General features: G+C 42.1%; 1 protein-coding gene across 1 annotated transcript in view; it reads right to left on the bottom strand.

The window, feature by feature from the left end:
• The window catches only part of rsrc1 (arginine/serine-rich coiled-coil 1), a 119989-nt gene that overhangs the window by 7999 nt on the left and 91303 nt on the right, over positions 1–20687 (bottom strand). The window contains exon 7 of the mRNA XM_053321259.1: positions 14354–14425. Coding sequence (XP_053177234.1) covers positions 14354–14425 — 72 coding nt within the window. The remainder of the gene's footprint in view (positions 1–14353; positions 14426–20687) is intronic.

The following is a 20687-nucleotide window of genomic DNA, read 5'->3' as shown; positions in this document are numbered from 1 at the left end:
TAAAGTGAAAGCCGAGAGAGAGAAAACAGACTGAGAGGAGACAGAAAGGAAAAGAAACACAAGTAGACACAATTACATGTACACTACACGCTGCTTTGAATTAGGTTATTTTCGTCTTTCTATCCATGATGCTGAACTGCATTACAGCCATTACCATGATCAAACCTCATCAATAAACTGTTTATTTGTATCTGCAGATTAGAATAAAGGGGTAGTATCGGAGCAATGTATCTACTTGTGATTTTATGTCCTTGTATGTTTACAATCGTGCATGTGTGTGTCTGGGAGTGTGTATAAAGGGAGTCAGAAAACTCACTTGCCATCTCATTACTGAAATTAGTTAGACAGACAGCAGCGCTGATGAGTGGCTCACAATCAATAGGCTATTGTTTTCTCTCTAAATAGCTGTTTGTCCACTTCATTGATTAGGACCAGAAGACCGGGAGAGAAAATAAAACCAGCCAATGGAAACAGAATTCAACTCATCTCCTTCAGCCTTGAAGATGTGAGTGTTGTTGAGCACTTAACACGTTGCTGCCAGAAGAGGGAGCTGTTCAACAACACATGTCTGGAAGCAGCCAGAGGCCTCGGGCTGTGGCGGTTGTCTTTGTAAACTTGACTTTGGTCTACAGTTTGTCAATCAAGAGCAACCGAGCTGAATATATTGCTGCTGCTGATTAATTCCAGTAATTGAGTGCACTAGCGTGCCAGCTAAATTACCGCAGCACTTGTTGTTGTGTGGAGAAAAATAAATAAAGGGAAAACTAACTGCTTGTTTTATTGAGGTCTCACAAATTGCGGCAAATCTTTGACAGTGTTTCAGAATTATATGGCAAACAGAGAACTCTTTTTTTTTTTGTCATTTTAGCCTTCATTGGATAGTGGGCAGTGGAGATGCAAACAGGAAACAAGGGGAGAGAGAGAGATGGGTATAACAACAAAGGTCCCTGGCTGGAATCATACCAGGGAAATTGTGGTTATGTGGCATGCGCAGTAAGCATTCAGCTACCGGGGCGCTTCGGCAACCGGGTAAATTCTGGTGCTATATTTGTGGTGGGTAGTGCAACTTTAGCATATTAACTACAGGAAATGTATTTGAGACTCAACTCCTAATTTGGACAGTTTAATCCCAGGATATAACATGTCTGAATTAGTCAAAGAAATATATTTAAATTCAAAAAGATGTGTTTTAAATTGAGTTATCATGTGTTTTTTGAATGGCCCACTCCACCACTGACACATAGAGTTTACCGCAAGCCCAACAATGATACACATGCTGCTTCTTAGAACACATGAAAATGAGCATCTATCCAAGATTTGTAACCCATGCGTGGCTTTTACATGCACATACACACACACACACACATACTCTGACTCACTCGCTCGCACACAGCAACATTTTTTGGTTTCCCAGGTTTCAATAATGTGCCCTCCCTCCCCTCCTCTGCCTCCCAGCCTCTCTCCCTGCACCGCAGTAAAGATGTGTAATTCAATGCTCAATTTAGGCCCGTCTCAGTGGAGATTTTTTTGCCTGCTAATTGATAGAAATTAAGCCATTAATCAAGCCACTAGCCATCATTCAACCCAGGGAAGATGAATACAAACTTTCATAATAACCACCTTCCCCATTTTAGCCCTCATTAGCATTAATTTTTAATGTAATTATGCTATTCTTTTACACTGAGCTCATAAATTACTGCTCTTTTGTTGCTGGCTGGCCTTGTAAAATCCAAAGTAATGCTTTGTAGTCTGATCTTTAAGGCAATTACTGGCTTCTTCACTCTTTTATCTCCCTGCATTTCCAATAACCTGCTCTCTAATGATTTATCTCCGCTGTACCCCCCCCTCCAATCCCCTTCCCCGCTCTTTCTCTCGCTACACCAGCGGCCAACTGCCCCGCTGCCAGCCTCCGCCTCCAATACCCCATCCGCCCACATTCTCCCCATCTCTTTACACCAGCCCCAGATACATCAGGGATGCACACAAGCACATGCACAGATGCTTGCCTGCACCAACTTAACTATATTAACACACTCACACGTGTATGTGTGTGTAGTAACTTTGTTTACTATCTCCTTTAGTCATTTTCCAGCTTGCCCTTCATTAGTGAATATCTAGCTCCAGCAATGGCGACAACACCTGGGGAATGCCAAGGTAAGAGACTGGCGCTCCATCTCACGCTCACTCTCGGCTGGTCTCCTGTGGGTCTTACCTGTAGGCTAGCTGCTCTTGTTTATGTAACCCCTGAGCTGGGTAAACACACACTCACACTCATGCACGCACACAGGCACACACTCGCAGAGCTTGGCATCAAACAGCTGAGTTAAGCTTAGCAGGGCTTTGTGCTAGGGGTGATAGAGGGGCTCCAGTCTGGCCCTGTTCTCAGCAGCAGCATCCTGGCTGCATCAAAGTCTTTACCGTATGATTCTCCAGGCCCAAACAACAGGCTGCTCCAAAGCATGCCTGGGAATTAGACTGAACAACAACAGAAAAAAATGAAACAATAGGTTTCTTATTAAAATCCAACTGATGAGATTTCATTATCGGCGCCAAACGACTCTCTGTGAGACTTTTTGCTTTGCGAAGGAAGATTTCCATTGGACTGTCTCATCAAAACAAATAACTGCGTCTGTCTGCTTAGTGTCCTGGGTATGTTACTGCTAACTAGATATAGCATTAATATGAACCAATGAAACCTACTGATCGAGTCAGACCTATTCTGTACTTCTACACAGAAAGTCATACGGGCAACTTGCGTTATTAAAAAGGTGTCTAGTGTGGGCCTTGGTTAGGTAATACTTTTAGACTATATTGATTAGGGGCTGCTGACAGGTTCTGATGTTAGCCCTGGAAATGCATCAAGTGGCTAATGAGCAGCTATTAGGCCCATTGATTTGCTGATTTCAATTGATAGCTAGCAGGCCAAAGCTGCACGTCAATATTTGCATAACTAATACCCTCCAGCTTCAGGCACTGAAAAATGAGATCTCAATGAGTAAGGGAGGCAGGAAAGAAAGAGAGAAAGAGAGAAAGAAAGAGAGGGAGAGGAGGATAATGAGAGCAGACAAAAGCAGCTCAGCAGTTTAGAGATATCATTAAGGAGGCTAGCAGAGAAACACCTGAACTATCAAAACAAACCAAATGTCAAGAAAAGCTTAACCGCCATGTGCTTCCTCCTCTCCCTGCGTGTGTGGATCTGTAGGCTGTCCGTAAGGCAGCGAGGCACCAGTGATGGCTTATGGCAAGATGTGACGCTGGAGCTCGTGGCTGCCGGGGTCAACGGGTCACACAGAATGAAGGGAAATTCTGACAGGCTGAGCCAGATGTCCCAAGTGTGTCCCCGAGGAGTGTGTGTATGTATGTATTGGTTTGTAAGTGCGTGTGTGAGCAGGGAGACGTCCAATGACAGAGCAGGTGGCTAAGCCAGTCTAAAGTGCGCTCCCATGAGACCACACGCACTCATATATTACTCCCAACCCTGCCCCCCCCCCCCCCCCCTCCAAAAAAGCCACATGTCTCCATAACCCAACAATGTGCTTTCCACCACAATACGTACACAAGCCGAGTGATCCCCTGTGGTGCTCACCTTGTTATCATAGTGTCAACTGGTCTCTGTGGAGTCTCCTCTCCTGTCGACTACTGTCACAGTCATCAGGGCATGTCACACATTACTAATGCTCAGTTGTCACGCTTTATAGTAACAAACAGGTCCATAACTTCTCTGGAACTTGTGTCGAATATATGATGAATTCTTTGGATGCAATGGCCCTGCAGCCTTCAGCATTATTTGACCTTAGGAGATATGGTATGTGATATGTTTATGTGATATCTATTTGGCATCAGGAAATGAAAAGCAGCTGGTGACTGAGTGTCATACACACACACACAAACACACGCTCTCCTAGTGTCTTCTAGTGATAGTGATCTCCCACTCTCCAGTCAATAAAGGTCTGAATGATGAATTAAAGACCCACACAACCTGCTAATGACAGGATGACATGGCAGCCACGCGCTGCGCTTGGCTATCTCCTTCCACATCTCCGCTCATCCCTCTCCCTACTCACCACTTCTCTCTCTTCTGTCATTCAACCTCGTTCTGATCATCTATCCTCTCCATTTCCTCTCCTCAGCTGACCCTGGTGTAACTGCTCTACAATATATTCTGTCTATCTTTCCTGAAGAAATCCTGCCGTTACAATCGAATGCATGTGTTTAGCCTCCTTCTGTCTGCGGCCATAATGAAATCGTGGGGGAGGAACAATGGATTGGCCTCAGTTTATCCATCCATTTATCAGAATATCTGAGGCCACAGATTGTATTTATAAGAGATGATGATGCATGTAATTGTTTGATTCTGGCATCAAAACTGCACTGACTGACTTAAAGGGTTGCTACATCATTTGTTTGTTCATGTACGTGTCATGCAAACCACCAACATCACTTACGAGACTTTTATGAGACAAAAACTTGGGCGAAGGAACAAACACATGATACATTACAGCTTTCAAATACACTGTCAGCATTAGAGCTCAAAATCTCATACAGTAACGTACAGTATTTACTTGTTATTGGCTCAGATTGAGAATTTACCATCACTCATTAGAGATGACATGTTTATTGTTGCCTTGTTTACACTGTACCTATCACTATCATGGATGTAAATACAGCATTCATTTCTAAAAACAAGGGTCTACCTTTTGGGAAACTCATGCAAACAAATCTCTACTCTTTATTTACTGCATCTACTGTAAGTCAGCTATTTATATGAAATCCTAACTAATACCGGACTGCTCCTGCTGACCTGCATGCATGGTGCTAACTGCAAACATCGAGAGCTAACAAAAACCAGGTGGGTGTGTTTCTGCTGTGTGTGTGTGTGTGAGAGAGAGAGAGAGAGAGAGAGAGGGAGGGAGAGAGAAAGAGAGCAGTGTGAGTGTTAGCCGATGTCCTGCGCCTGGGCAGCATCACAGAATCTCATTAAATAGTGAAGCTTTCACAGTCTGAGCGGTGAGATCTTCAAGATCACAGCCACTTTCGACGGGCTCAAAAGGAGACTGGTGGCATTCCTAAAATTTTAAGTTTTGTTTCCTTACATGCTTTCCAATTCTCACCAAGGTCTTCTTATTTCAGGACTTGCATGTGAGACCTTGCCAGTCAGCAAAAATCACACACATCTAGAAAATCAGTGTTTCAGGAACTCTCCGACAACTTTGACATTTTGAAATATTCACTGGTTTGGGATGGTTCATTAGACACTTTTTGTGCATGGAATACTCATTGACAGCTTTTGTTTACCCCAAACTAAGAGAAGTTTTGAAATGTAATGATAAAATGTTGTGAAAATACAGCCGCACATAGATAAAGGAACACGCACCTGGAACTCATTTCTCATATTTTAGACTTCAAACTGTTCGGTAACCTGGAACACGATGATAGCCGATCTGTCTGTGACACTCAAGGAGCTCTTTATTAAGCGCAGTGCTGTTTTAGTGTGATAAGAATACAGTCCCGCTCTGCCTTTTACCAGAAATAACAAGCATTTGACTGCATTAACTTGATGTTAAACTAGGCTGTGCGTATGTGTGTGTGTGTGTGTGTGTGTGTTTTTGAATGTGAGCATGCGCAGGAAAAAAGTGCAGTGGTCTCCATTTTTCCGATCCCGGACTGGTCAGCAGCTCTTTTATGAACAACTCTATAATTAGAGAAACACCAAGCAACTAATTACTTAATTGGAGCAAGGCCTTTAAAATGAAAATGATGTAATCAGAATCCAGGAAATGCGCTCGATTTTCACATACACTGACACATGAATGCCAACACACAAGCAGACACACACACACACACCTTGTGACCTACAATCTTCTTGACATGTAGCCATCAAGCACCCAGCTCTTTCCCCTTAGTTGGGCTGTAATTGATTCTCCCTTTCACTCTACTGGCTCCTGACAAGAGAGCGCGTGCGTGTTTGTTGGAGATACAGTGAAAGGGACAGAGAAGGAGAGAGACTCCTGTTTGTGTGGACTGCTACAAACTATATTAGTAAAGGTCATGGCCGTGTGTATATGTGTGCGTCTGAGAAATAATTAATTAGGCAAATGCCCCCCACCCCCTCCTCTTCTGACCTCAGTTGTAGACTAATAATGTTGGTACTGTGTAATATATTACCCTCCTTTTTCTGTTGCACTCTGCCTTATTGGAGGGAATCATGCAAAAAAAAACAAAACAAGAGTGATGTCATTATTTGCATCTAAATCCAAACGCCTCAATGTAAATTATTTTTATTCACGGCCTTAATTACAGGAAAGAAATGCATGAATGATTATGTGAATTTAATGACCAGTCAGTCCTGATATGTTTGATTCCTGTCAGCTGTACTGGAGTGCAACAGGGAGTGTATTAGTCATTCTCACTTCACCATAACTCTCTCTTTCTGTGCATGAGTATACAATAAATAAATGGCGCGTTGCTCTCTACTGTGACCTTTCCCCTGCACATTCTCTGACTGTCACTCTATCCCACATACACTACACCCAAGTCTGCCAACCGCATCCCCCCGAAAAATACCACACCCTCTCCAGTCTCAGATCACAGGCTCTGTCCCTCCACCAGTTGCTAAAGAAGAGTGCAATGTTTGCCTACAAGACTTTTTCATACCACTATAAGACAAACAATGTGAGGCGTGTGAAACCTCTCTCTCTTCTTACTAGAGAGAAGCCAAACAAAGTTTTGTTGTACTTTGTACTACATTCACCTGCTTATTGATCTGAATGGGACAACTAGGCACACCAAGGCCATAAATACATGTTGAGTGTGTCTTATACTGATTTTCTTTATGAATTTTTTCTCCCACTTTTAATTCTTATTTTGTCCAAATAAATGTTGTTTATTAAAATATTATCTGTTTAGTGTGTTAAATGTTGTATAGTTACCATAAGGTAGTTATGAACTGTATATTTCATAACTACTAACATGTTTTGTGAGATTTTTGTCATTCTTTCTTTCAAATATTTTTGGGACTGTGCAGACAAGGAACGGTTATCACTACCATGTTTTGGTTTTGCTGCTGATTTGGTTTTTAATTTCTTGCTCTGCTTATGTCAGTATGTTTTATTACTTCATTGCACTATGATGATTGTTGTTTGCTGACAAAATGCTCTTATAAAAATCTGCCAAGTGTTTATAGTTGCAGGCTGTGTGATACTCTTGTGTTCAACTTGTGCACATTTTCTACAAATACTCTGTTTGCACTCCATGCTGTTTGGGCTCTGTGCAGAACAATAACACTGTTTCACAATGATTTTGAGATCAAACATACAAGTTAATTGCAAGCATTCCAACAACACAAACGTCACAAACACATTTAAAAATAGACACACATCTAAAGCACACACATGCACACACATTAGTTAGTGACCTCTGATGTCTAATGACAAACCTAGCAGGGGCCACCACATGGCCAAAGCCACCCAGGCTGCCAGCACTTTGACCTGCAACAGTCTGCGGGTGTGTCTAATCACCTCAGTCTGACCACCCTGTTTGACTGCACCAAGTACACTACTGCTGTGTGTGATCATATCCAGACGTGTATGTGTGTGTGTGTGTGTGTAAAACACTTTCTTACACTGTGAATGTTTTCTGTTAGCGCAGCCAACTTCTTGCCTTCAACTTCTGCATTCAAACTCTTCACAGTAAGACTTTGTAACTGTTGCTAAACTGGCCATACTCATTTTTTCTAAACCCAATTTTTTAGGAAAAAAATCATAAAAATGTTACCAAATTATATTTTAATTATGTAGGTATCTCTACTCAATACACCTAAAAACCCTGGGTCTTTTCAGTTTCTTAAAAGTAAATTAATCTAAACATATTTTAACATTGAACATCTCATTTTCAACCAATTTGCGCGATACCATCCTAAACCTGAATGGAATGGACAGCAAATCTGGAAAATATATCGGCCTGGTGACTCAATGAGAGGTTGCTGAACATACATCAGCTTACTGGCAGCAGGTTAATTGATAAGGGTGACCTACAGAACGATTACCAATGACAGAGGGTAAAAGGGTGCTGTCAATCATTTGTCCACTTGACCTGAATGAAGACGGGATGGAAGCTTGCATGGTCAATTTCTATGTAATCTAGCCAATGGCAGAGATAGCTTGGCTGCTATCGAGTCACATATGTCATTCCACAGATATCCTTAAAGAAATGATGAAGCTATGGGCTCCATAGCTGCAGAAGTGACAGCCACACCAGGCAGCATCAGCATCCCATTACCCCCGGACAACAAAGGGTCACATGGGGTTAGCAGAATTCGGCATGCGCCTCCACTCGTTCATGGGACCAACAGCGCTTAGGACAGGAGGTCACCTAATCACCTTGCTGAGCCATCTCCGAGGGAGAAAAGGGGAAGCGAGAGGTAGGGGGAAAAAAAATCAACTTTAAATTTGCAGTGATGAAAAATCAATAAAGCAGTAATTGCTTGGCTTATCACCGTGCAATGAAACAAATTGGGAGGAGAAGGAAGGCAAGGAGAGGGCTGGCGTCCATGCTGCACGCCAGGTTTTTTTGGCTGCAGCGTAACGAGAGAGAGAGAGAGAGAGACAGAGACACAGAGAGAGAGACAGTCAGAGAGAGAGGGAGAGAGAGAGAGAGAGAGACAGAGAGACACAGAGAAAGAGAGAGACAGAGAGAGGAGAAGAGTTTGGGCTTCAGTGGGCCAAGGCAAGGAAAAAAGGTCTCCTCGTGATAATTAAATCTTCTCACACTGATTTTCTGCCAAATTTATTTCCCTAGGGACCATAACTCTGATTCAGTGCTTACAAGCCTTGCATAACTAATCATTTCAATGTGGGGGTAACCACAAACCTGAATGAATAGGGAGGAGAGAGGAGAAAATAAAAAGCGAGACGGCTAGACTGAACCTGTGGCACTATTCATCTCTGAATCAATCATTATTTAGGCAAGACAAAAATCAGAAATAAGGGTGAAACGTTCTTCTGTAAGATTCTGTGTAACTGCTTTGAACACTTTTAAAGTGAGGGTGTAATTGATTGTCAATGTGTTTTCTTTTACACCATCTCTGCAGAGCACTACGGATAAAAAACATCCTTTAATTCCTGGAACAAATAGAACCGATGAAGCCAATCTAGTGTCGGTTCAATATTCCTCTGACTGTTCCTGGCATGATTGTGTTGAACATAATAACACAACAAATAAGGCCATTTATCTGAAGTAACGACAGGAGATGAGGCTAACTCCACTAATCAATACCGAATCAATACAAACCAGATTTTCTTACATCAAAATCACTGAGACAGATCTTCCTTCAGCGCAGAGTGCACAAGAGCAATACAGTGTCTCCCTCGAGTCCTGGGGTGGATCATATCACCAGTGGAAAACAACACAGTTTAAAAAAAAAAAAAGCATCATGGTCTACCCTGAGCGAGGATGCTGGGAACTATAATTATAGCTTGGTATAATTTAGACATTCTCCTTATTGAATCCTCATGTTTTAGTTAATGTGATGAGATCATGGACACCAGATCACTTGTGTTTACCAGCGGTTGAATTTCACCGCTTGTCCTTCAAGTGGCAGCCTCAGCAGCGGCGATGCTGTGCGGTGAGGTAGCGTGGCACGCCACACCATGGCCCCGGTAATTAAAACATTTAAAGCAGAGCCAGCTCCCCTGTGCTCCTGGGGTGTGATATGGGGGTCACGCGCCTGTAGATTCTAATTTGCGCACCATTTGTATTCATGACAGGCACGTGCTAAATATTTAACAGCAGCCCGGCAGGAGTTTTGTATTGTTAGGCTTTCCAGGTCAAATAATTTGATTTCAAGGCAGATTACATTAAGCGTCAATGTCCAAGCCACCACTCTCACTTGCCTCTCATTTCCTGTCTTTTATTACAGCTGAGATAGGCCAGAACTGAAGGGATATGGCTTTGGATTATACAAGAGCTTGTTATCCGTGGATTAGTTATTATTTTCAATTAGAAAAGGGATCACATAATTTATTACGAACGCACACACCCACACTGGTATTGGATGCAGTCACTTGCATGCAAAGCGGAAATTTTAGCTGACTGACAAATTGTCTAGCAGAGCATGTAATCACACCTAACAAGACAAATATTACTTCAAATAAATGACTGGTCTCATGCATCCATAATGATATTTCAACTTACATTGATTGTTCTTGACGGAGGCATCCTATAACTGGTTAAGATGTGAATTCTCACTGTTTTTTTTTTCTTTCTTTTTCCTGCATTTGAAACAAGTGAGACTAGAAACCAAATCCAGACATTTTTCGTGTTTCAGCCGAGGCCCTGTGGTGATTGACAACAGAGCTAGTTAAACGGTGATGAGGCGTTAATGGATGCTAGGTCGAGGAAGTGAGGGAGGGGTGAGCTGGAGGGGGTCTGCAGCTGAATATTTAATGGTCATATAATTCCTGAACACAGACACACACAGACAGGTACACACCCAACCCGTGACCTGTCCTACACACCCCGTAATTAGGGAAACAGTCCTTTCGTTTAACTGCCAAAAGAGCAAACGGTAGGTATATATTCCCCTAATGATATGGGTTAAAGAGCTATTATACATCTCATTAAAATATATGATCTCCCAATCTGGTGGTGGTTTGAGGTAATGGGGACAGAGCGGCATAGGGGCTAAAATACTGTCGTCAGGCTATAGGCTAGTGTCCAATCCATATCTGCATAATTCTGTGTGACTGAACAAATGAAAAGATGTTTCTGTCATCGCCTCGTAAATGACACACAGATTTCACTACTGAGATACTGAGTGTGTTTTTGAAGTGGTGTGTCACTGTGAATGAATGAATTGGGGTTATCAAGTGTTTGACACCAATTTCCATCATGACTGGTTAATATGTTACCTCTCTCCTTAACTCTCCTGGACATTAAGTACTGGAAGAAAAGCAACAGGATTTAGCTTTGTGTTCATAAAGTTTAATTGGGCTCAGATTTGCCAACCTCTAACACCTGACTATTTGTACAATATTAGTAAAGAGGATGCATTTGGCATTTCTCTTTCTCATCATATCTTAAATAATCTCTTGCCATCTCTCACCATCAAACTTTTGTCACTCCCATTTCAACTGGATCAGCACCTGCTCTGGAAGCTGAACAGCTACAGTGTGTGCTGTACTGTAGTAGTCTGGTAGATTAATTGAAATGCTTGAGACACTATAAGAAACATAATACTAGGTTTGAACATTATGATCTGAAATCAGATTTATCTTAATATCCATGCATATAATAATCGTAATTTTTGTGTGCATACTATTTAGTTTTATTGCTGAAATGATTGGTCCATCAGCATACAATTTGAACCATTATTTAGCAAATGACACCAGCTTATCAAATGTGATGGTTTGATACATTTCTTTATCACAAATGAACTGAATATATTTGGGCTATACGTTGTTTTAATCAGAAAAAAAACAAGCAATTTAAATATATAATAATAAGCTTTTGGAACCACACACACAGTGCTCTAGCTTTATGTTGCCTTAAGTAAAGTGCCAGCTGACAATACAGTTCACACAAACACACTATGTTGCACTGACAGTCAGTCTATCTTATTATAGTTGGACACACTATGTTAGCTAAAAGCCTCCTGGGCACACAAACAGCATCTCTCAGCTTTAATAGCCTAAACAAGGCATGCAACTAACAAAGGAATCATCCTCCCCTCTCATTCTCACACCCTTTCATATCAACATGTTTCCTTTTTCAACCACTAGCATCATCTGGCTGCCCTTAACCAGAGAGCCAAACACTTCTTTTAAGTGGAGACTACTTTGTTAACTGATGACCACAGGGCCAGTTATTGATCCTCTGTTTTCTCTCTCGCAGAAAACCCTGATGATAAAAACCCTTCTCTTCTTGCAGGGCTGTGCAATATGCAGCCACAGTTCGCTACAATAATAGCTTGCATATCATAGCATTCACATGAATCAGATCTTGGTGGTTTCGATTAGGGCTAAACTAACTCAAACACATTGCCAGTCTAGGATGTGAATCTATTTATGAACGAGGAGTGTAGGTGGTAGTGTTGTTCACTTCTCCCCTCCACTCTCTTTAAAGGTTTTCTCATTTCAGTTGACTTAGCAGTGCAAGTGTAAACTTTCTAGTTGTGTTGACCTCTAAAAGGCCCTGCGGGGAATAAGGAGACCCCTGGTGATCTGCTGTTTAGCAGCAGCAGTGGCCCACCTCCTCCATTTTACTTTAGCTGGGAGGGAGGGCAGAAGAGGATAGAGCTGGCTGACTCTACTTGAGTGTGAGTGTGCGTGTATGTGTGTGTTTATATCAGTGTCACTGCATTCACTTCCAAGGCAAGGGCAAGTCATCAGGGCCACTCTGTCGAGCCTCTCTGATCTCACTTCATGTGTCCCTGCGCAGGGTAAAGAATAAAATGATGGTCCTCAAAGGCAGCGGCTGCACAGCATGCTGTACTGCACTGCTCCACTAGTCAAGCACAACACCTTATTTCACACAGATGGAACAGTTGGAGTGAGGGATGAAGAAGCTTTGAGCAAAGGGGAGAAAGAGTCAACTGATTCCAAAAAGAGGCAACAGTGCAGTGTGAACTTTGCTTAAGAAAGCTATTTGACTGGGTGCCTTGTTCTGTTGCCCCAAGCGAGGCACTTAGTCACCACTTTGGCAATGCTTCCACACAGAGAAGAGAGAAGCAATAGCAGAGAGAGAGAGTAAGAAAGATACAGAGGAGAGGGCAAGAAAGAGGTGGAAATGGTTGATGAGGACAAATGGAGGTGGGAAGAAAGAGAGTTATGTGAGACAGAAAGTAGGAGGAGAAAACAGAAAGAGGAATAGACAGAGCACTAGCACCAAGAAAAAATGAATAATATTAATGTGAGAATGGTGGAGAGGCAGAAAAAACTCAATAAAACAGAACAGGGTGCAATGAGAGAAGGAGAGAATAAATTCTTTCCACAACTGGGGAACCAAAGCAATAGTGCAAGGCTAATTAGTTTCTGATGGCTGGACTTTCATTTGGCTAAAAGGTCAGCTAACTTTAAAGGTCACGCTGCCATTCCTACTCGATGCAAACACAAAAAATTACACAAAAAGAGAAGAGAGAGTCCAGCAATATGAAAACACCCACACTAGAACAAATTATTCTGCTACACACGCCGGAGTGCGCGCGCACACACACACACACACACGCACACGCGCGCACACACACACACACACACACACACACACACACACACACTGTTGTTGATAATAGCACATTTGATATTCTCATTTATATCATGCTCTGGTCAGAACAGGGACCAGGGTCATTATTCTATCTAAGGACTTTTATTACTGCTAGCATATCCACTGCAAATTACTCTTGACTTTATTTAAATGTGTATTGAGATCATCTTTGTATGTATGTGTGTGTGTATGTGTGTGCATGTCCTATGTTGGTGGTAGTTGGGGGGGTTTCAGGTTGGCAGGATGAATTTACTGCCTGCAATGCTAAGCACATTCCTGCCTTGCATACTTACTATGCATCTTTATGTAGATAAGGCAGTCTTAATAAAAACTAAGGAGTGTAATCAGCATCTCAGCAGAGAATAGTTGAACTGAGAATTTAGTCCACTTTATAAGACAGGTGTGTATGTAAACTTTAAATATGTGAATGTATAAAAAATAGATGTATTTATGTTAAGTTTGAAGTAAAATCACTGATGTTGTAGAGTGTGGGGACAAGTAAAACTGATATGAGAAAATGCATAGTAAAGATTTCCCTAAATTAATATGCATTTTTTTCAAGCTTAGATTACATTTTTAGTGTAGTAGTTGGCTCATACTTGTGACATGAAAGCTTTACTAAACTTAACTTGCACATAAGTTTTCCTTTCATTTTTTTTTACAACATTCTTCAGCAAATTTATGAGATGAATTTAAACACAAAAGTTGATCAACAGATGTCTTACAATCTAGCAAATCAAGTTTCCACTCTTAAAAGGTTGTATGAACAGGTATTGGAGAACAAATAGTGAAAATAAAGCTAATTTGAATAATCGTACTGTTTCAATTGTTAACATTTAAAATATAGGCTAACCTTTATGGTTAATGCTTTGTTTTTATGTTTTCCACTGATTCATATTGGACAGGCTATAACTGGTCTGGTATTGGTGCCACAGGCTGGATTTGTGACACACACACACACACACACACACACACACACACACACACACACACACACACACACACACACACACACACACACACACACACACACACACACACACACACACACACACACACACACACACACACACACACACACACACACACAACTGACCTTCTTCCAGCTTCTTTCGGGCCTCCTCCTCTCTCTTGGCAACTTTGGCCTTCAGCACCTCATCCGTCTTCGCTAAAAAGACAGACAGCAGACAGCAGAGTTAGCAGCCAAGCAGAAAGTCAGCCAACCCTCTTAATGGTCTCATTATGAAAAACAATAGCATATTAAAATATGAAGTGAAGAATTAATTAATCAGTTTTTAAATCACCACAATGTGATAGATGATAAATGATTGGGACTGAACATAGAATAGAAATAAACACTTTAAACTTTAAAATTCAAATATAATCACACCATACAAAAAATAAAACATAAAAATGAAAAAGATAAGCACAAAGCATTAAATCTGAAACCAACTGATACTCATCGCAGCTAATGCAGAGAATTACTAGAGAACACATCACTGGATCAACAGTAAACGTACAAATCAACAAAAATATGAATCCTGCCTTCTTCTCCTATCGCTACCAGGCATCAGCACCCTTTCTCTGCTTTTCCTTCACACCCCTGTAAAAGTCAAAGACAGCGTGTCTTCCTGAGAGGTGTTTATCATCTCGGCATAATGAAAAGCTTAAGAGAAAGTGAGGCAGCGGGAGTAAACACTCGTCAGGGCATTTTAAGCATCTCTCATCATGAGCCGTGTTGTGTCGGCTCCCTTTTCCTCCGCCTTTCCCCCTGAATAATCAAGATGTTAAGCCACATTAAAAAATATAATGCTGTGTATGGCAGGACTATCAATACTGCCTCTAAATTAATTACATTTCCGTTGCGGCGCATCATTTATTTTGCAGCGTTAGGGCCTCAGCGGAGCCATTCGCCTTTATTGCTATCTCACTGGTTGATGAGTGAGCTATGTAAAATTGAGTCTCCAATATCATTACACTTAATGAGTTTAAACTTTGAGAAAAAAAAAATGGAACAGAGAGAAAGCAGAGGAAGAGAGCGAGCAGACGAGAGAGAGAGGGGGGGGGGGGGAGGACGAGAACGAGAGAATGAGAGCGCGGCACCATTTTAGGGGAAGTTAATACAATATAAGAGTGGGTGTAAGAGTTTGTGAGCGCATACAGAATGTTTGTGTTCAGGCACAGCTGTGGGTGTCCGAATGTGGTTTACTGCACCGCTTGAGATGCCTGCGTGTGCCTGTGTGTGTGTGTTTTTTTTTGTACACACTCCTGTTTTTTGTGTCTGATTGCCACAAACTGCAGCTGACTTTGCACAGGAAGCAAATATACGTTACATAAAAATATCTGTGTATGTGTGTGTGTGTGTGTGTGTGTGTATGTGCGTGTGTGTTTGGATGCAGGAGGCCATGAGTTGTGCTAGTCTCTCTGTGACTGCGCTGCTGTTTTTGTTCAGTAATTGGCGTAGACAAAGAACCCGTCACACTGCTGTTACGGCTGGTTAAGTCTGGAGGTTCCGCATCTTTACTAACAATGACTCTACATGGATGACTGAACCCTCCTCTACCTCCCTCAGCTACGGGGTGTGTTTGTGTGTGTGTGTGTGTGTGTGTGTGTGTGTGTGTGAGCATGGACAACAAAACCTACTTAGTTAACACAACCATAATTAAATAAGTTAATGTGTGTATGAGTGAGGGTGTTTGCCAAAAACCAAACCATCCTGCACCTCTCCACAACTACATTCAAGAGTTTTCTTGTTTGTATGCACAGATGTGTATTTGTGTCAGAACACCTGTCTCTGTGTGTGTGTGTGTGTGTGTGTTTGTGTGTGTGTGTGTGTATGTGTGTGTGTATTTTGAAGTGTGTATGTGTGAGTGAACTCCTCTCTGTGCTCCTCAGTTCCCTCTTTGCTCGGGGCTACCGAGAGGCAGGTAGGAGACAGAGCAGTACTGGTGGTGTGATGAAGAGGGAGGGAGAGAAAGAAAGAGAGAGAGAGAGAGAGGAGGGATAAAGGGAAAGGGAGATAAGCAGATAGATGGGGGCCATGTAGGAAAAAGGAAGAACTGACAGCAAAGGAAACAGACAAACAAGCAGAAATAAGAGAAGAGGCCTTGCCTGCGTGCACGCAAACATTTTCACACAAACAACAGGAGTGATTTGTCGCCTCTTTTTGTTTGCATGTTTATCCTCCACCTCTATCCCTTCATCCCTCCCCCAACAGGTTCTCTTATCCTCTCGCTTCTCTCCTTCTGTTTTGCCCTATCCCACCCCTCCCCGCTTTCTCTTCCTTCTCTTGCTCATCTCTCCAGTACACTGTGCCTGGGGGCGATAGCAGCAAATCAAACTGTTTATCCATCTCTCATCAGTGCGCTGCCTCACGGGCTCCTGCCCCCTCAAAACAATGAAAGTAGGCCTGAGCGCTGAGCCAGGGATACGATTTAATTACATCAATAAGGAGCTCTGCTTTAAAAACAGATAAACTACAAAAAAATACATTACAGCAACACACTTTGCTGCAACATCATGAAAAGCCTGTTAACAACACAGTTGTAAAACACATGTAAAAATAATTAAGCCTCAGTACTGAGCCCATCTAGAAATAGAGGCATGTCTGTGCTGTGTGCAGAGACCCCTTATTGGAAGTATATTTCTTGGCAACTTAGTGGCTCCAGTTCATTGTAGGATAATTCTGTGATGGACTTTTATTAAAGCGGGTAATAAACGGCCGTGTGTTGGGGAGAGGAGAGGCCTTTCACTTCATTTAGACTTCGTTCAGTCTTGGCTGCAGGGGCGGAGGAAAAGAGGAGGGATGGCAGTGGGAAGGGGTGGAGAGCGTCAGTGAAATCGCATTGTGATTATGAGTGTAATTGCAGCTCAGGGGCCCAGGGGCCATGTAGCTCTGATGGCGCTAGAAGATGTTTTATGCACAGCAACACAGAGGAAGAAAGTGAGAAAGAGAGAAAGAGTGAGAGTGGGAGGGAGAGGCAGGCTGCCAAGATGTTTGCACCTCTTTTTTTTTTTCCAAAATCGCCTCTTCCATATCTTTTCTCCTCCCTTCTTTTCCTCCTTTCTTCTCACTCCCCGCCCCCCCAAAGTCCTCCTTCATTCCTCTTCTGTTCTCTTCTCTCCTCCTCTCTCCTCTCTCCTGTCCTCCTCCCTTGGCAGGATTAGCTGGGTCTCGTTAGAGGGGAAATGTAATAATGCTCCCACCAGGTGGAATCGGGCCCGCTCCATTATCAGCCGGGAGATGGATGGGCCGTGTAGGGCCGGCGGGGGCCATGCGCGCACGCAATTTAGATTCAATAAACTGGCAAAGCAAGACCCCCAATCTGATTTATCTCTTACACGCCGCCAATGCTTGCTGCTACGATGCTGATTCCCTATTACCGCACAGAGAAGGACTATTCATTGGATGTAAGGCACGGCAGTCAGAGAGGCTTGTCGGGCCCCTGGGACGACAGCAAAACAGATACAGCAGAGGGTTAATACGTTTACACACAGATAAGCAATTAAATCTAAGGCTGAGGTGAGTTATAGAGTTATTAAGGAGGGGTTGGAGGGGGGGTGGGGGGTGGACATAGGGTGAGAAAAAGAAGGAGAGAGATGTTATTCAACACAAGAGTGTGGTTGCTTGGGCCTTAGGCCGAGTACAGTAAGTATTACAAGTGAAAAAGGCTATCATATTATAGAGTTCGTGAGGTGAGAGAACAACATAAGAGTAACAGTCTGCCCACGTTGTTCAATAAACTCAATACAACACTTACAAACTAGCATGCTGAAAACAGAGGTCAGCGCAGCAGTTATTCACTTAGTCTGTGTGTGTTTGTAAGAGACTTGATGTGTGCAAGTGTGTCTCTAAAAGCCTAAATGTAAGTGGGTATGTGTTGGCGTAATAGGCATAATCATATCCACTGTATACCTGACTCTGAGTATGCAGAACCTCAGATTTGCCTGTGTGTGTGTGTGTTTGTGTATGTGAGTGATGACAGCGGTGTTGGTGTAGTGGTGGGTGTCAGTCTGTCCGGCCGCCAATCAAAGTGGATCTGAATGTCAGCAGGAGAGAAGGCGTGATAAATCAGCCTCACACCCAACGACAAACAGAATATTAGAGGCAGCACAGCGCCATTGGAAAAATGTCCCTTCCAATCAGCCGAGTACTTTACAGTGAAGCTCGGCAGGCGGGCCTCCAACCAACACTGAATACCAGAGAGACAATAAATAGATAAATAAATAAATGAGAGACAGACAGGTGGAAAGACAGGCAGACAGACGTGTAGGCACACACTGACAAATAGCAGCCCTGACAGGCAGAAAGATGAGACAAAGAAACATAAGAACACAATGGGGCTGGAGGACAGACAGGTAAACACACTAACTGACAAATAACAGAAAAGCAAGACGGAAAAATGTTGGGCAGACAGACTGACAACTGGATAATAGTGCAGAACGATGTGTTGTTTCAGCATCGGTGTCGCAATCTAGATCTACAGTTCGTCTGTAAAGGAATGAAATGTAATAAGGCAACATTGATTTTTTTTTTCATGAACAATTTTAAAGATAAATATTGAAGTCTATGATAAATAACTCTACTGGCTAACATCTCCTGTGTCAAAACTTCTACATCTGCTATTTGGAAATCTGTTGGTTGTGAAACAGATCATGTGGAGCAAAAATGAATATGTCAGCCTAAATGGGTTTATTTACCCATTTAGGCTGACAGCAGAAGACCATTAAGGTATGACGTGCCAAGCGAGAATCAAACACCAGCCAATATCATAAATGTATATCTTCAATTGCTTTGGCTAGTCTTAACATGGTTGGAAGAAGACTTTGAATGCCACAAAGAAATTATGGACTGTTTAACTTTCCTCCTTGAGAAAGACGTGGATCTACTTCAGGCTGTTACCGAAGAAGGTTTCAAAATAATGATCCAAACTCTCAGCGTGAGGCATAGCAATTTTTCCCAGGCTGCCAACCCAAAACTTTACATTGCTATGTATGAAAACTGTCATATCTAATTAAAATAGATAACTCAACAGCTGCAATAGTTTCTCTGGTCAAATCATTTCACCAGTAAATATTTCCAAATGGACATATAGAGGATAATTATCTGAAGTTTGTATCAGGTGAAACCAAGTTACTTCAAAAGTATCACAATCCACACAGAAACCCCCCAAAAACATCACATTGTGTGATTATTTTAAGACAATGTTTAACCCCACTGAACAAGTAAAAGCAAGATGGACAGGACAGACATGATACATCATCTAAATTCAAATTTGCTCCATGTGCCTACAGATACTCTATTGCATTGTTGTTCCACTCTGAGAGGGATTTGTTTTTTTCTTAATGCTCTGTTATCATATCTCATTTGTGAGAAACAGGTTTTGTCTTTCAAAATGTTCTGAATGTTAATATACAGAAATGACTGAGGCTGAATCTCTTCATGCAGGATACCTGAAGGACACAGCTACTACTGTAGGCGGATCTTCCACAAACAAAGCTGTAATAATGTGACATGTACTGCTTCAGCTGATTATCATAATACTATTCACTTTTCCTTGATGATTTCCTAAAAAGTTGGTTGAATTAAAGTTTGCCATCTGAGTGGCATTTTAATGTTATATTTACGGATTCCATATGAATATGTCAAGAACCACCCTTTAAATAAGACTGCATCTAAACTGATATAACATCTGGCCTGAGCAGCATATCCACAGATTGATAAGCTACTCTAAGATAGCATTTGCTGAGATTCAGTTCTTAAGGGGATAAATGCATTACATACAAACATCAAAAAGCTTTATTTAAGCTTCTTTTTGAGTTTTTAGGTGAAAAAAAGTTGAGACAGAAAAAAAATAGTATCTGAGGATGCAGGTGGAGAAATCTACAGCAGGTGTAGAGAAGCAAGCAACATCCAAATCAACCACTAGGTGGCACAGTACGCAGCTAACATGAGTGGGAGCCTGGCTTTGCTTTCCTATGTGAGTATGTGTTTACACACAGGTGCCCGTGCGTGGTTTGTACAGGACACTTTATCAAAAAAACAGCTCATCTAGACCTGGTAGCAGTAAAGCATCATTGGCACAGGGACACATATTACAAATGTATCTGCATCCTGATTGGACAGACAGACATAAAGAGACACAACATGAAGTCATTTAAATATTTAGTAGCCGAATGCATAAAGCCATTCAAGGGCAAGCCTATATTACAAGCTGTATGATATAGTGTGAATTGTTTTGGGACTGAAGAAACTCTCCTGACAACAAAAAGTGGAGTCAAGTCACAAAAGTGCTGTGTATGAATCAGTGTGTCTCATCCTCAGTCATAAGATTGTTGTGCTGAGTGAATTACTCCAGGCAGGAAACAGGGGACCTGAACGTGAATGATCTTTATCACATGCTGCCCTCTGCATCTGTCATCAGGCCGAT

Source organism: Scomber japonicus, chromosome 6 (genome assembly GCF_027409825.1).
Source record: "Scomber japonicus isolate fScoJap1 chromosome 6, fScoJap1.pri, whole genome shotgun sequence".
Lineage (NCBI taxonomy): Eukaryota > Metazoa > Chordata > Actinopteri > Scombriformes > Scombridae > Scomber > Scomber japonicus.
This window is presented reverse-complemented; position numbering and strand designations above follow the sequence as displayed.